Source organism: Cuculus canorus, chromosome 2 (genome assembly GCF_017976375.1).
Source record: "Cuculus canorus isolate bCucCan1 chromosome 2, bCucCan1.pri, whole genome shotgun sequence".
Lineage (NCBI taxonomy): Eukaryota > Metazoa > Chordata > Aves > Cuculiformes > Cuculidae > Cuculus > Cuculus canorus.
In genome coordinates, this window is record NC_071402.1 from 125,019,817 (window position 1) to 125,034,585 (window position 14,769).

General features: G+C 34.9%; 1 protein-coding gene across 5 annotated transcripts in view; it reads right to left on the reverse strand.

The window, feature by feature from the left end:
- TAX1BP1 (Tax1 binding protein 1) overlaps positions 1-14,769 on the reverse strand; it is a 58,794-nt gene that overhangs the window by 13,714 nt on the left and 30,311 nt on the right. Inside the window, exons 6-14 of one of the 5 annotated variants that reach the window (XM_009560767.2) lie at positions 12,084-12,232; positions 11,860-11,950; positions 10,419-10,604; positions 7,981-8,208; positions 6,518-6,664; positions 5,181-5,274; positions 3,904-4,022; positions 2,462-2,587; positions 678-749 (exon numbers count right to left, since the gene is read on the reverse strand). In XM_009560767.2, coding sequence (XP_009559062.1) covers positions 678-749; positions 2,462-2,587; positions 3,904-4,022; positions 5,181-5,274; positions 6,518-6,664; positions 7,981-8,208; positions 10,419-10,604; positions 11,860-11,950; positions 12,084-12,232 — 1,212 coding nt within the window. The remainder of the gene's footprint in view (positions 1-677; positions 750-2,461; positions 2,588-3,903; positions 4,023-5,180; positions 5,275-6,517; positions 6,665-7,980; positions 8,209-10,418; positions 10,605-11,859; positions 11,951-12,083; positions 12,233-14,769) is intronic. The other 4 variants (XM_054058245.1, XM_054058244.1, XM_054058246.1 and 1 more) reach the window with 4 other exon arrangements.

Below are 14,769 nucleotides of genomic sequence, written 5' to 3' on the forward strand. Positions count from 1 at the left end.
ATTGCAGCATGAGCTCAATAATAATCTATTTGGCCAAGCAGCAAACGCACTAAGCTTCTATCAGCCTCTAGACACAACAGGGCTGAACCTCTTCCACTAAGAGACAGAGAGGAGTGAAGCAGGAAGGAGGCTGGAAGTCCACTAAAAACTTGTAGAAAAACAGCAATGCTGAGATTAGAAAGGAATATAGGACAAAACCTGGTTGTAATTCCTATGTTCTATGAACTGTATAGCCAGCTGCATTTTCAGATTACTAATTTACACAGAGTAATCTCTATCTGCAGACAGAAATAATTATTTTGGATCCCTAATGGAATTTCATTCTAGACAGGAACAAAGAAATAATTTGACGCTCAATTCTTTTTTTTTTTTTAGGTTATATGTAGAAAATATTCTATAACACTATTATAGAACAATTAAATGACAATATTTGCAAAGGCTGGGTCAGTTTTGGCCAGTCAGTTTACTGTGATATACATCTGTTTAAAAAATACATTATTTACAGAATTTGTAATTTAAAATTCTAATTCATTTTGGTAAAATATCCAAATATGGAAGAGTATGTTTAAAGGGTAAGCAAATTCTCACTTTAAAATAAATTGCAATTCCTCAAACCAAAGAACCTCACAAGTATTAATTTACAAAATTTACAGAATTAACAGAAATCATGACAATACCTTCTCACTGGTAAAGAGCTCCAACTGTGATGCCAGTTCCTTTATTCGTCTCTCTTTTTCCGCCAGCTGAACCTATAGGAAAAGAAGTTTATGGCTCCTATATTAATGAATGAAAACAATTCCCCTATATGTTGTATTCTGAAAACAAAGTTCAGTGATTAAGCTCATCTTTCAGATGGAAATTATTTTGTCTCCTACAATTACATGCAACATCTCATACTACTACAAACCAAACCCAACAATTCTCCCTAACTTTACTGGATAACAGAAGTACATTAGCAGCCTTTGCTTGCCAGTTTTCTGGGAACAGTTGTGGAATGATAAAATCCTCAGTTAAAAACCAGGAATAGTATCACTAATATTAATGATTAATTAATTAGAAACAAGAGCAGGTTTGCAAGTCTCACCTCATTATTTCTAAAGGAATACAGTAACAAGCATTTCAGCAATTTATATCATTCACTTCTCTCCAGCATATTATGTCCCACCACAGAACTGAGAGAACCAAAACCTCCTCTTGCCTCAAAGACATTAAATTTGTCCCACAAATATCTACTTTTAAATAATCTTTCTCTAAAAAGAACTACTTTTTTTTTTTTGATTCTTTGCAGACTGCCTCTACCTGCTTTTCTAGCATATAAGCTCAATGTTCTGTACGCGTATACATCAATTTTTTTTTAAATTCTGAAATTTCCTCTCCTAGTTCATGACAATACAAAGGAATCTACTGACTGGGAAGCTTGCTTTATCTCCCCCACCTGCACCCTCCTGAATAATAAGTTTTGAATTGCAATCAAAACGCTTTCAAGTTTGGAACTAATTATTTATTACTCCTGCCATTGAGAAGTTAAAAACAAACTCAATTTACATTCAATTATGCATAGCAACTGATTCCTGCTAAATAGTAAAATTAAATAAATTGGAAAGAGTCACGCATTTCCTAAAATTGAAATCAGAGCTTTGAAAAGTGTTGAAAAAGGACAGCACGGCCTGAAATGAGTTGTACAGCAATTCAGCATTTTATAAAGAAAATTGCTATCATTTCTGATGGGAGGAGGTTCCTAACAGGACTGATACAGTCACAGTTCAATTTAACCTCTGTTCATCACAATGGGCAGAAACGGGCAAAAGACAGTATTCTATCCTGTCAACTACACTATCACCATAAGGTTGAAAATAAGCATAGAAGTTGGTCTTATGAAAATCTGTTTCTCTTCTCTTGTCCTCGCTGACCTAGAAAGTCACCTCAACATATGTAATACTACTACAAAACCTCTGAGATTAAGGCCCCATGTAAGCTAAAGCCACCCATTATTCTTGACTTTGTGAAGCATGTGTCACATCACTATTAAGAATAAGGCGAAGATCCTCCAAATTAAACTATTCTCTATAGTTAATTCAGACAAAATGCATTAGACATTACTACACTTATTTAGACAAATAAGCCAACCAATATTCCTATTAGTATAACAGTAAGCAACAGGAAATGAAAACTCCACATCCTTTTCACTGTGATACAAGATTAACATCATTTAGAGGTTTGTCTAAATCCACAACATTAAAAGACTAAGAGCCATTTGGTAGCATTTGGTCTGTCTTAATTTTGAAGCACTGTAAGACTGTGTTGTTTCTGAAAGTGCAAAATGTTTTTTCTATTTATAGCAAAAGTACATTTAGTGTTTTTTCTGCCATTAAAACTGCTCATTATTTGAACTATTGAACTATAACCAACTATGTTAAGAACAGGATACCATTCATTGCCATAAACAAAGTCTTCAACTTACTTTATACTGATCCTCCATTGCTGCTAGCTGTAATTTTATACCCTCATTGATTTTCACTTGTTCTTTCCACTTCAGCTCCAGTTTAGCTAGTTCATCAGCATAAACACTGCATTTCATCTTCTCATCCTAAACAAGTTTATACCATAGCATGAAATATTTACAATTTTAAGAGATTCCTCCTCCTGCCCCCAGCAATAACACTGTAACTCCGTGCTTTTGGAAGAAGACCATTTACAAACAGCTTCCCCAAGAAATCAAGCCTGTGTCAAGATTCTGAAGAGGAAAGGACCACTGAATGCTGCATAAATAATTTCAATACATACTTTTTTCCTGCCCAAGTTTTCAACAAGCTCTTTAGCTTCACAGTTTCAAGTTTCTTTGTATCCTAATACTACACTGTAATGATGATTACCCTTATAAGCGTCTCACTTCAATACAAAACCTTTCCCCACGCAAATTTAACACCTAAATATCTTTCATCCAGAAGGTCAAAGGCAAAGCTTTCCTCAAGCATCACTATAGAAGAAATAGCCAGCAGAAGCCAACACAGGCTTTCCATAGACAGGGTAAGAAGAATTACATGACAGCTGTTACATCCCAGAGAGCACATTAAAATAGAATAAACTTGTAATAAATAAGAGAAAGAAGATGAGAAGCTGAGTTCATGGCAGTTTGTGACTGTATTATGACTATTTGAGAACAAAACATAATGAAGTAGAGAAAAATTTCAAGCTTTTAATTCTAATCTTAAATCTAACTGTTCTGACTTCACAATGTCGATTTTTTTTACTCCCAGAGAGCATTTTTTAAGCAATTCCACAACAGTAAACTTTTCACAGGCATCACTGATTCATTCTCCATTGTCATATATACAACATTTGAAGGACGTTACTATTGTGGCTGCAGCACTATTGGTGCCAGCTGTGGTCCAGAGAGTCATATAAATGCCTTCAAATATATGACTGACATAGCTAGCGGACAGCATCCTCTCAGACATCAAAACACTGTAAAAGCCCAGGACAGTCAGATTTGGAGGGAGTTTTTACACTTGAACAGTGTATCACATAAATACTGCTATACTTGTTCCAGACATCATCTGGCTTACAGCAACATGCTCTATTTGATTTATAAGAGCAATTATACTTGAAATACACTGAAAAAAAAAAATATTCAAAACTAAGTACTTAAGTAGTAATGGTTCTGTTCATTTGTTTTACTGCATTTGGGTTATCCTGAGGGGTCCTTGCCTGGACTCTCTTAGCATCACAAGTAAACAAGAGCTGACTTAATACAAATCTGTTTGCTAATGTTAAGATTTCTACCATAATTGCGGTGTATCATACAAACAAGCAAAGCAACTCAGTTGGGTAGGCTTTGTGGTTTTAAGACTTAGCACATATAGCTACTTTCTGTTCACCTTTCCAAAGCAGCCATTTACTTACTGCCAACATTTGCTTGCATTTCTTATACTTCTCTGTTTTCTCAGCAATTTCTTTATTCATTTCACGTACTTGCTCCTTTACCATGAATTCCGAAACTATATCAGATGAAATGGGGCTTACTGTGAACATTGAAGAAAAAACAAGAATATTGATTTGTTGTTCCATAAATATTAAGTTTGTATGAGAGAGATGACAGGCCAAATTTGACAGTGCATGAAGAACCGAGTGTTCTATGTTATCCAAGCAAATAGTCAAAGACAATCGGTATCCTGTGGCTAGTGATACTTAAGACTAACAGTCATACTGGCGTTATCTGTGTTCAGTTCTCTTATGCACTGAAGATGAGCATAAATATACACATACATACTACAAAGGTCAACGATAAGAAGACCAGACAGACATCTGTCCTCTTAACTCCCAAGAAAGCAAACAACACAATGTATACTTTATGATGATATATTAGATATTTTATTCTTCCATAAAACCATGAAGCACCTCAGCAATCTACTTCATCCCATCACATACTATAACTGAGATTGCTGGGATTTTATTTGTTTTAGGAAACACTTGTATTTACTTAAGACAGGAGGAAACTGAGAAAAATTACAACCTATAATCTATAGACAGAAAGAAGGTGTGAATTATGAAGTAACATAATTAGTCAGCATTTACTGGAACTTATCAATTTCAACTAGTGAGGCTTAGTTTTAACCTATTAGACATTTATGTTTTAGAAGATTAGTTCTTCTTGGAAGAACTTAATCCATAAAAATTATGACCTATTTAACCACTACAACCTCTAAATCATGAGAATAGTCTACAGACTTGACCTCATCAGTACATAATCAAAACTTATCAATGGATTTTATTTTAGAATAGAATGCTACAATGGATAATAACTATAACAAGACTCAAAAATTACTGTGCTATTGTATATAATTTGCAAATTTAGGGAGGATTTTTTGTTTTTTAAATGAACTGTTTATTAGCTTGGCAAAGCCAGTTTTGTGTTAACTATCAAGGAGAAATCAAAGAATTCAGTCCTACTGACATTAACAAATATCAACTGAATTGCTTTGAAAAGATAAATGAAATTATTTCTGAACATTACCACTTAAAAATGTAAATATTTTTTAGATTAATTTTCACATTTCTAATCATTGCTTTAACTAAAACATAACAAGTCCACCTACTTTATACTACACATACTATCAGGGATAGTTCACATAGACAACACTTTCAGGTTGATATAAATGGACAAATTAGGCTATTGATACCTGGAGATGCAGCCAACTTTTTGTCTGTAACAACGGCAGTAGCTGTCTCAGTGTTAGATGCATCTGTCAGTTTCTGCTGATGCCCTGCAGTTTTCTTTGTGAAAAGAAATTTTGTTTTGGTGTTTAATTAAATGAAAGCCAAAGCACAAAGTAACATGCATCTTGCACTATCATCTCCTCCAGAACTGAACTAGACTGAACTGCTCATTGAAATAATAAACATGCAAACACATTTAATTCTAGTAACACTGAAATTGCCTCAGACTATGATTTTTACAATCTTATAATATAAACATATTTTCCCCTCAAAATAGTAATTTCTACACAAATTATTACAAAAATCTTACCTTCTACAGGATCAGTTACACTTAAATACATCAACTTAAAATATAATATCCCATTAGAAAATGGGTTACTGTACTACTAATGAGCACTGGACTACTGGTGTCAAAGCAGGATAATTTGGTGTTTCTTATCAGATGTACAACACAGCCAAAGATGTGGAATATTTTTAAGGAAAAGCCACAGGCATTCTGATATGATCCCTAATGCACCATTGACCTTCTGGATGAGAAGATAACTTTAAGAAGTAATCCGTGGATCAAAGCTGGGTTAACTACCTGACTTGTTTTGTGTATACCAGAAATACTTAGGTCTGTTTTTCTAAAGAATTCACATTTGTACAACTTGCCATTCCTCACAGGCCTCTTCTCTCTTTGAGTTCCTCTCTGACTCAATCCCTGATTTTCACAAAATTCTGAAGACCCCTGCTCTGAAATCCATTTGAAATTTGCTAACAGGTTCACTTACTTGGTGGCATAAGACTCACATTATCATTGCAAAAGCCTCATTTATTTATGGAACAAAGCTTAGGAGACCTGAGATAGGCATACAAAATACATATGGAATACAACTATATACTGCATTACGGAAACTTTCTCCCCACATCACTTTGAAACCCTCCTCAAAGTTCTCCATTTCCTCCACTTTTCAGTCTGTGTTGCGTCTTGTGGTGGTGGTGGTACTGAACAGAGGTAGTAATTAGGGATTTCTTTCCTGCTTCAGTTTCAAAATTCTTACTTGAACTATGTCATGCTTACAGGCTCATCCGAACTACCACCTTTCTACGCATACCCACTGCTATGAATCCTATGCTTCGTTTCAACAACCATCTAAAACAATCACAGAAGTACTTTAGTTTTATGAAAGAAAATGTTAAAGACGAATGCTTACTGCAAGTTTTCATCCTTTTTATAAGTACTGTTTCTTGCAGAAGGAAATGAAAGAGTTGCTGAAGAGTTACAGAAAGCAAGTGTAATTTCTCCCATTCTACTTACTGCCTGTTCTGTAAACTTGTTTACTTGTTTTTGAAGTTTTTGACATTCTTTGAATTTTTCCTTGTAGTGGTCAGCAGCCATTTGCAGACGAAGCTTCAGATCTTCTACTTCTCTGCGTAGTTCCTGCTCTGCTGTGTTTGAAGCTTCCTTAAAAAAAAAATTAGAAAATGTTCTCCCTTTTGTTCCAATACCACTATTTCCTAGAAAGTCTTTTTTCAATTAAAGAAAGCATAACGTTCTATGTAAGTACAGAAGTAGTTCCTGTTTCCTTTGTGGAAAGGAAAGGAATACAGTAGGAGAGAACAGACAGAGGCACCATCTGTGCTGAACTTCATTCCAAGCACAACACGCTGAGGGAATAAACAGGTACTGGTATAATTCCAGAGGCGGGTAAGGAAGATTCTTATTTTATGGACTGATTAACACATACAAAAAGTCTGAAGGTGCACCAAAAGATATTGTAGCTATCTTACAGACAAATATAGCCATGTGGCAATAATGGGCAGACCACAATTCTATTCTGTCACACTCACTCTGTTTCTACTGTAAACGGTTTGGTTGACCTGTAACACCAATATATGAGCTAAGTCAACTACATTTACCAACTGGAATTATGCCATATTTGGATACTTTCCGGTATTCGAAGTCATTCAGATGACCTGCTACTTCTTTTAGGATGTATTTCAAAAACACTGTATATAACTAAAATTCTTAGAAAAAAACATGCAATTTTTGGATATTTTAAATATAATAGTTCTTTTGAGGGTTGTACTATTCACTTTGCATTTACAGCACTATCTTAATTACTGTTCAGCTCAATGTTTGGTTTTTTTTACCAAACTCCTGCATCATTATAGTAATCATAATAGTGAATTAATCCAATACAATTGCAGTCACTGAAGATCTGGAACAAAGTTCATTTAAGTCAGAATGATGAAACACTAGCTCACTAGATTTTTATCCAATATGAAGCAAGTCAAGACAGTTTCCATTACATTAATATTTTTATAACTTTAAATACTAAAGCAAATTAATTTTGACCACAAATATTGGAAGGACTCATAAGAAATAAGAGAGAATCCATCACCCAGGAAAAACATCAAAAATTCTATCAATTTCTAATCTGAGTTAATTTTAATGCTATTGTGACTCATATAAATTAATTAAGAAAGTGATTCAAAATAACAGATAATAGATAAATACTGTATTATTCTGTGAAAGTAATATGGAGGTGGAGGGGAGTTGCTCTAAGTAGCAGCAGAAACCACCTTTTCTTACCAGCCTCCCAAACCAGCTAACATACACTTGATTTAAGGTAGTATATCTTGCATGCCAAAAGAGAATCTGATAGTAATTTGCACTAACCATCCAAAACCAAATTTTATTCCCCAACTTTGACAAAGCTAGCTCCGACATATTTTATAAATACAGATAAACTTCAGTACTAAATACTGACAATCTACCTGTTCACTTTTCAAAGCTGTGATCTTTTTAAGTTCAGCTAAAGCATCAGCAAGCTGCTTTTTCAATTTTTCATTTTCCAGGCGTTCACTGTGAAGATCTGCCATCGTCTTATCTCGCACATTTACTGCATCGCTCAGCTCTTTTGACATTAGGACAGCTTCTTGTTTGCTAGCCTGAATTTGATCTTCAGCTTTCCGAAGCTGCTCTTTTAAAATACTTGCATCCTCCTGGGAAAGAGAAGAGAGTGAAAAGTATCCATCATTTTTTAATTCAAGGTTTAAATAAAGGTTAGGGTAGGTATTAGAAATATTTGAAAGAAAACCCAAGTCTTCCTGGTGGCTTTAGCAAACCTACTAAATCAAGAAGTTAACATCCAAGCACCATTTTTCCCCTTTGTATTATTTTCTAAAAACGGTTTGCAAACGTATTTCACTATGACATAAAGGCAAGTTTAAGTATTATTTTATCTATTCTGGATTTCTGTTGTATTTTCAGGTTTAATTTTAAGCATATGGCCAAAGAAGTCCTTCTGTTTTCTCAAACACCTTTGCTCTTATCACTACAGAACTCTTGGTAGGCAAAAAGGGCCATCCAGCTTCAAAACCAAAGTTCAGCCCACAGTGAGATGCTGCAGGTAACAACAGAGTAAGAGGTCTTACAATGCCTACAGCTGGATTACGAGACACTGTAAAGCAGCTTTGGGATGTTTTTCTCACAGCTGTTTCCCAAGATATTGCACAAACTTGCCAGAAGGAACCGAGAACAAAAGGTAACAAAGAGCAAGGTGCAGCACGCAGCAGTAAGACTCGGCACTACTGCAGCTCCACAGGGCAGCCCAAGGACCAATTGACCAAGCTGCACTACTGGCCTCTCGTTCCTCAGAAAACCCCCAGGGATCAGCACCAAGAGGGTTTTTTTCAAAGCCAGTATAAACTTCTTGCAGTCTCTGGGCTTCCTGAAGACATAACCATCTCATATTCTTGAGTCTAGACAAACTCATGTATCTAGTCCATTATTTGCTAATTTTTTAATGATGATTTCACAAAGTAAGTCCAGAGGAATATTAATACATTTTCCAAACATTTATGAAGATTGACGGTCCAGGAAGTACCCAAAATCCCAACCCATAGCTACTTTTATGGCATGTGTCAGAGTTCCATATTTCAGTAAATATCTGAAGTTGCACACTATAAGACAAAAATGTTAATGATACCACCAGAAACGTCACAAGCACTTCGAGATTAATAAATGACATAAATATTTCGTTTCTGCAGTATTGGCAAACACACACACCTCTAACATGTTTTTACTTCAAAGTAAAACATAGGAGTAGTTTAAAACATTCAAAACCAAAACTGTAGAGCTGTCAAAAGACAAAAACAAAGTACGCTCTAACTTAAAGCAAGATAGCATGTTCTTTTTGTCCTCTTGCTATTTCCATTCTGAACAGCACTACTCTTAAATTTTACATTCATAACTCACATTACCTGAACACAATTTCTATTCTTTCAAGATCTAGATTGCTTTTTCTGTGGTAAGACTGGCAAGATACACAAGATGAAGTCCAACTTTTCCATGTGGGCCTCAAAGGCTTTGTCTGAATTAACTCTTTGATTCAGATTGAGAGCATTATTTGTGAAGTAAAACTCCCAGTCAATTCCACTATTACCTATCACACTGTAGATCACAGGACAGAACAGTATCAGGGCACAAAAACTGCATTCCTTCTAGATGAAGCAGAACAAGAAGCTGCACATCAGGAACACCAAATGAGTATTTTATCCACAGCACCACAATAAAACTAGTCCAAAGTAGCCCCACCTGGACCACAGACAGCACAGAAACCAGCTCTTCAGCAATTTAACTTTCCAAATGAACACATAGCTTGCTAATCACAATGCTACCCTCACTGCATAGCAAAAATCACCTCTTCCTTAGCACTACCACCAAGATTATTATCGAGTTCTCAGTCAATTTAGTCCATTTATAAGGTATCTTATCCTTTCTCAGGTTTTATATTATTGTATCTTGACAGGACACTCAATTAACAACTCCTTCAGCACACCTTTCAAAGTCGCCTCTTTTCTCCTCCACCACCTGCTGCAGTTTCAACATACCTACATTCCTAACTATTCTCTCTCCCTCAATCTTTCCTTTTTCACAAAGTTAAAAGCAACTAAGAGTACACCACTTTTACTGGTGCATTTCTACTGAACTCACAAATTACTTTTTCACACATAGTTCAGCTCACTGTTCATCAAGTGAGACACCCTCAACAAGCTCAGAATGCGCAAAACTAAAACAGAATTCACTTTTGCTTATCTTCTCAATTTACTAAGAACACTATAACCCTTCAATTTCTTCCTTTCTCTTGTCATATACAAACAATTTTAGATATGTTTATTTAAACAAGGCAAATTATATTAGTAATGCTTACCTTGTTTGATGAGGAGAGCAAAATAGCTTTCTTCATATTTTCTTTTTCAGCTATAAATAGCTGTAATCTGCCAACCTCCTCTTTATAATACGATATCATATTTTCTCTGTTTGCATCCAAAGTCTTAAACGTCTGGATTTCTTTTACTAGTTTGGTGTTTTCTATTTCTGTATTCTTCAAGTGTATCTGCAATGATGCTAAAAAATGTCAAACTCCTCTTCCACGTTACGAAAACTACTGTTTATCTGTCCATCTGAATGTTCACTACAGTCTAACTAATCTCTGAGACACATTAGAACAAGTAAAGAGAAAAATTAAACATTTGATATCATCACTGCCCTCTAGCACAAATTTTCTGGCTGGAATTCTTTCAGCTTAGATCGTCTAACAACAGCTCCATTTTACAGCTAGAAAGTAAGGCCCAGATTTCTGTCCACGTCAAGGTTATTCAGAATTAACTCCTCTCTTCACAAGCGCTGGACAACTAAGCACAAGTAAAAAACAAACGACTTGAAGAAAACTAAAGAAAGACTAATCATGTACCATTATCTACTTGTAATCATCTAAGAAAAGAGGACCACATCAGCAATATACATTTCCAAAGACAGCAAACTGCTTTAACAACTTTATCACTGTTTTTAAGATATCATCAAGTCTCTCACATTAGGCCTAACAAGGAACATACAATTTGCCTACTCAACACTAGAAGATCCGTGTCACTTATTTACAAAGAATAATTTGTTCCTTCTGAAAGATGTTTTGAGGTTTTATGACTTCTGATGTATATCTAAACTGTCTGACACTGACATTTTCTTGTAACCAGAAATAATCTTTTAGGTACACTTGATTTGTTTCATACAAACTAAGGATTTAACTATTTTAGCATAGAACATTTTTTTTTCCTTGTTGGTGGGAGGCACTATTTTATCTTATTTTAAATAAGAGTATCCCTCAATACCACCAAAAGAAATCAGTTCTCCTAGTAAAAATAAATGCAATACATACCCTACTAAAGCTTCTCAGAGTTATGCAGAAGACTCAAGAATAAGGATCTAGAAAACAGTCTGAAGAACTTAGAATAACAGAAAGTAACCTACTTATGAAAAGGTGGGTTAAGAAAACCAGCTGCCGACTGATGCGCTGTGTAGCTAAAGAACTTCCTCATTAGCACCTATTATGTTTTCCTACTATGCCTGCATTTTAACAAATTGGTTATCCATTCTCCTTCTTAGAGACCTTTTTACACCATGGTATGAATTCAGATCCTATTTTTATCATTCATTTTTATATAACAATATCTATAACTGTCTTAATAAAACTGTTCATAGAAGTTATCCATAACCTTTTTTCCTTGGAAATTAAATTTATCAGACTTCTCCATAAAACACTATTACCTTTATTTCAAACCACTTCATTTCAGTGTATACAAGCAATAAGTTACCTTATAAAGTTCTTTTTCATCCTTTTCTGTCTTTAACACACATTCAAGTTGCTCCTTCTCAAGCGACACTTTCTTCAGTTTGTCCTTCAGGCTAAGACATCGACAAATTAATAGTACAAAACTATTAATACAGAAAATCAATGCATACATTAAAAATAGTTTAAAAAATACCTATGAAAAGAAACAGTAAAATAAGGAAGGTAAGGAACAAAATGAATGAATACCTGTCTAACTCAGTTTCTTTTGCAATGGCTCTTTGAGTAACAGTCATTATATCTTCTTCAAGCTGGAGAACTTTTGAAGTAGCCTCATCATGTTTCTTCTTCAAATCATCAATTTCAGTTTTAAGACCTTCTGATGCTTGAATATTATTCTTAAAAAAAAATGCAAAGAGATGTCATTAAAGAATGCATATTTTCAGAACTACAATTTGTATTAATGCTAAAATACAGTCATTAGATTTCTTCTCTTCCTTAAAACGTATGATGAGCCCATTCCAAATATATAAAAATATATATATTGAATACATATTTTTAAGTTGCTATGTGCAGTTAATATATTAATAAAGAGTCAATATGGAGTTTGTTCTGGCGCAAGCATTCAGTTACATAGAAACTACCGAAGACTTCAGAGTATAGGACAAACAAAGCTGTATTTTATATCTTTTCCCATCACCTTTCTGCAAACTACTATCGACTGCCTAGCTTAGAAAACATAAAAGAACTTCTGTTTTCCGTTGCATGTTCTTCTGCTTGAAAAGAAGGATAGTTTGCATTTGATCAGACAGTTAACGCTACCCAAGGAAGCCACAGTAAAAACAACTACAGGCAAGAGGAGAAAAAAATGGAAGAACTCCTGATGAAGGGCTAGTTACCACATACACTACATTGTCCCAGCTAGAATGTGTGGACGGTATCACAAAGCTCACAGAAACTCATGAAGCAATTGTGGGATTTATGCCTCAGATTCTGGGCCTACAAGAAAGAGCATGTAGTGATAGGTCAAGGGGTACTGGCTTTAAACTAAAAAGGGTAGATTTACTTTGGGTATAAGGAAGAAATTCTTCACTATGAGGCTGATGAGGCACTGGAACAGGTTTCCCAGAGAAGGTGTAGATGCCCCATCCCTGGAGGTGTTCAAAGCCAGTTGGATGGGGGTTCAATCAACATGGTCTAGTGGAAAGTGTCTCTGCCCATGGCGGGGGTGTAGAACTAAGTGATCTTTAAGGTCCCTCCCAATCCAAACCATTCTATGATTCCATGATAACACCTGAAACAGATTCCTTTGTTGGAAAGCTAACACATGCAAGATGGAAAGCCGCTTTTAAGTACTGCATTCATTATCTAATTACAGTAATGTCCATACCATTCTAAGGCAGTGGACAGCTAAAAGTCATCATCAGTGGCACAAAACAGCCCTTTAATATCACGTAATCTTAAATAACACAGAAAAACAATATTTTTAACATAATACTATTTTATTGAGAAAAGAAATTAATAACACTAAAGTAGAACACACATACCAAGATAATAAGCTACTATTTCTGATATCAAAATTCAGTAAAGCTCAGCTTATTATCAACCATGACAGTGGTATGAATTGAAGTGTAAACAAGGTCAAGACAGACTGACCAACGTGCCTGACTACAGCATGACTTACAGTGTTTGTGAAGATACTAAGGTACAAGTTGTTTTTCTGTTCTGCATTTGGAAGATTAAAGCACTAGTTCATCTATTCATTTTTAAACAAAGCTTAGTGCCTGAAACAACAAGACTGTACTGTTATATCAAGACAAACACATCAGCCAGAGTTTACAGTGAACCCCTACTGGCCAAATTCCAGCCTCACTAACAATGTTTTAAGTACAATAAAATATAATGAGGACTGCTTTTACGCATTAATTGTCAAAATACACTGTTCACAAATGTAATTAAGTCCTGCTTTTACAAGCAACTAAATAGAAGTTTGGGCGTTATGATTTTGGGACAGGGGAGGGGGTTTGAATTGTGAGGGGTGGCAAATGTAACTGCTGACTCAAACACTTCCTAAACACGATACCAGCACATAAAGTAGGTTTTTATTTTTGTTACACAAGCTATAAAAAAAAAAGGTCTAATACACTGCAACTATTTAAACCCCAAATGGCTTTATTATATACCTTACTAAAGAATTTCAAGGGATCATGAATGTACCATCTTTTTTTAAAAAAACAGCATTGGAGATGACTCACAATTTACATGAGGTCTTTATTTTTTAAGAAGTATCAGTTTCCTGCAACCAAAAATATACCTATTTTGTGTAATGAAGGCAGGATATTTTAATTAAAGTCAGCATTCCAAGTAAAACTTGCTGTATAACCAGCAGCAACAACGCCACACATTATAACTGCTTGTCCTTTCCTAGTGCAGTGGAGACTAATTACTTGCCCCTGTTTTGAAAGTCTAGTATAGTAAAAAGTATTTCAATGCATATCTGTGTTTTCTCTAAACACCACTTTGGTCTAACTGTAACTGTTGTAACCCAAGCACCTTCAAACGAATTTAATCTGATACATTATATATACAAACTGTACAAACAGTTCAAACAGGCTGCCAAAGGTAACATATATTAAAAGGAATTAATAGCCTCAAAAAAATGCACTCCACAAACAGCATTACAATTGATGCTGCTTTGCTAGTTATTCTAAAGGGACATGGTATTAAAATGTAAAAGTTCCATACTTGACAGATTCTCACCTAATAAACTTGTTTAGATACAACTTAAGCTTACAGTTTTGAAAGAAAAAAGGATTACTTTTTAGAGACAACTTGTTATTTTACAGAATTCTTAGCAATTCAGTTTAGATGCTTCAATCTTAGTCCCATATGCTTTGGTTACAGCAGTTTCAGAGCCTGTAAAACTTAAAATGAG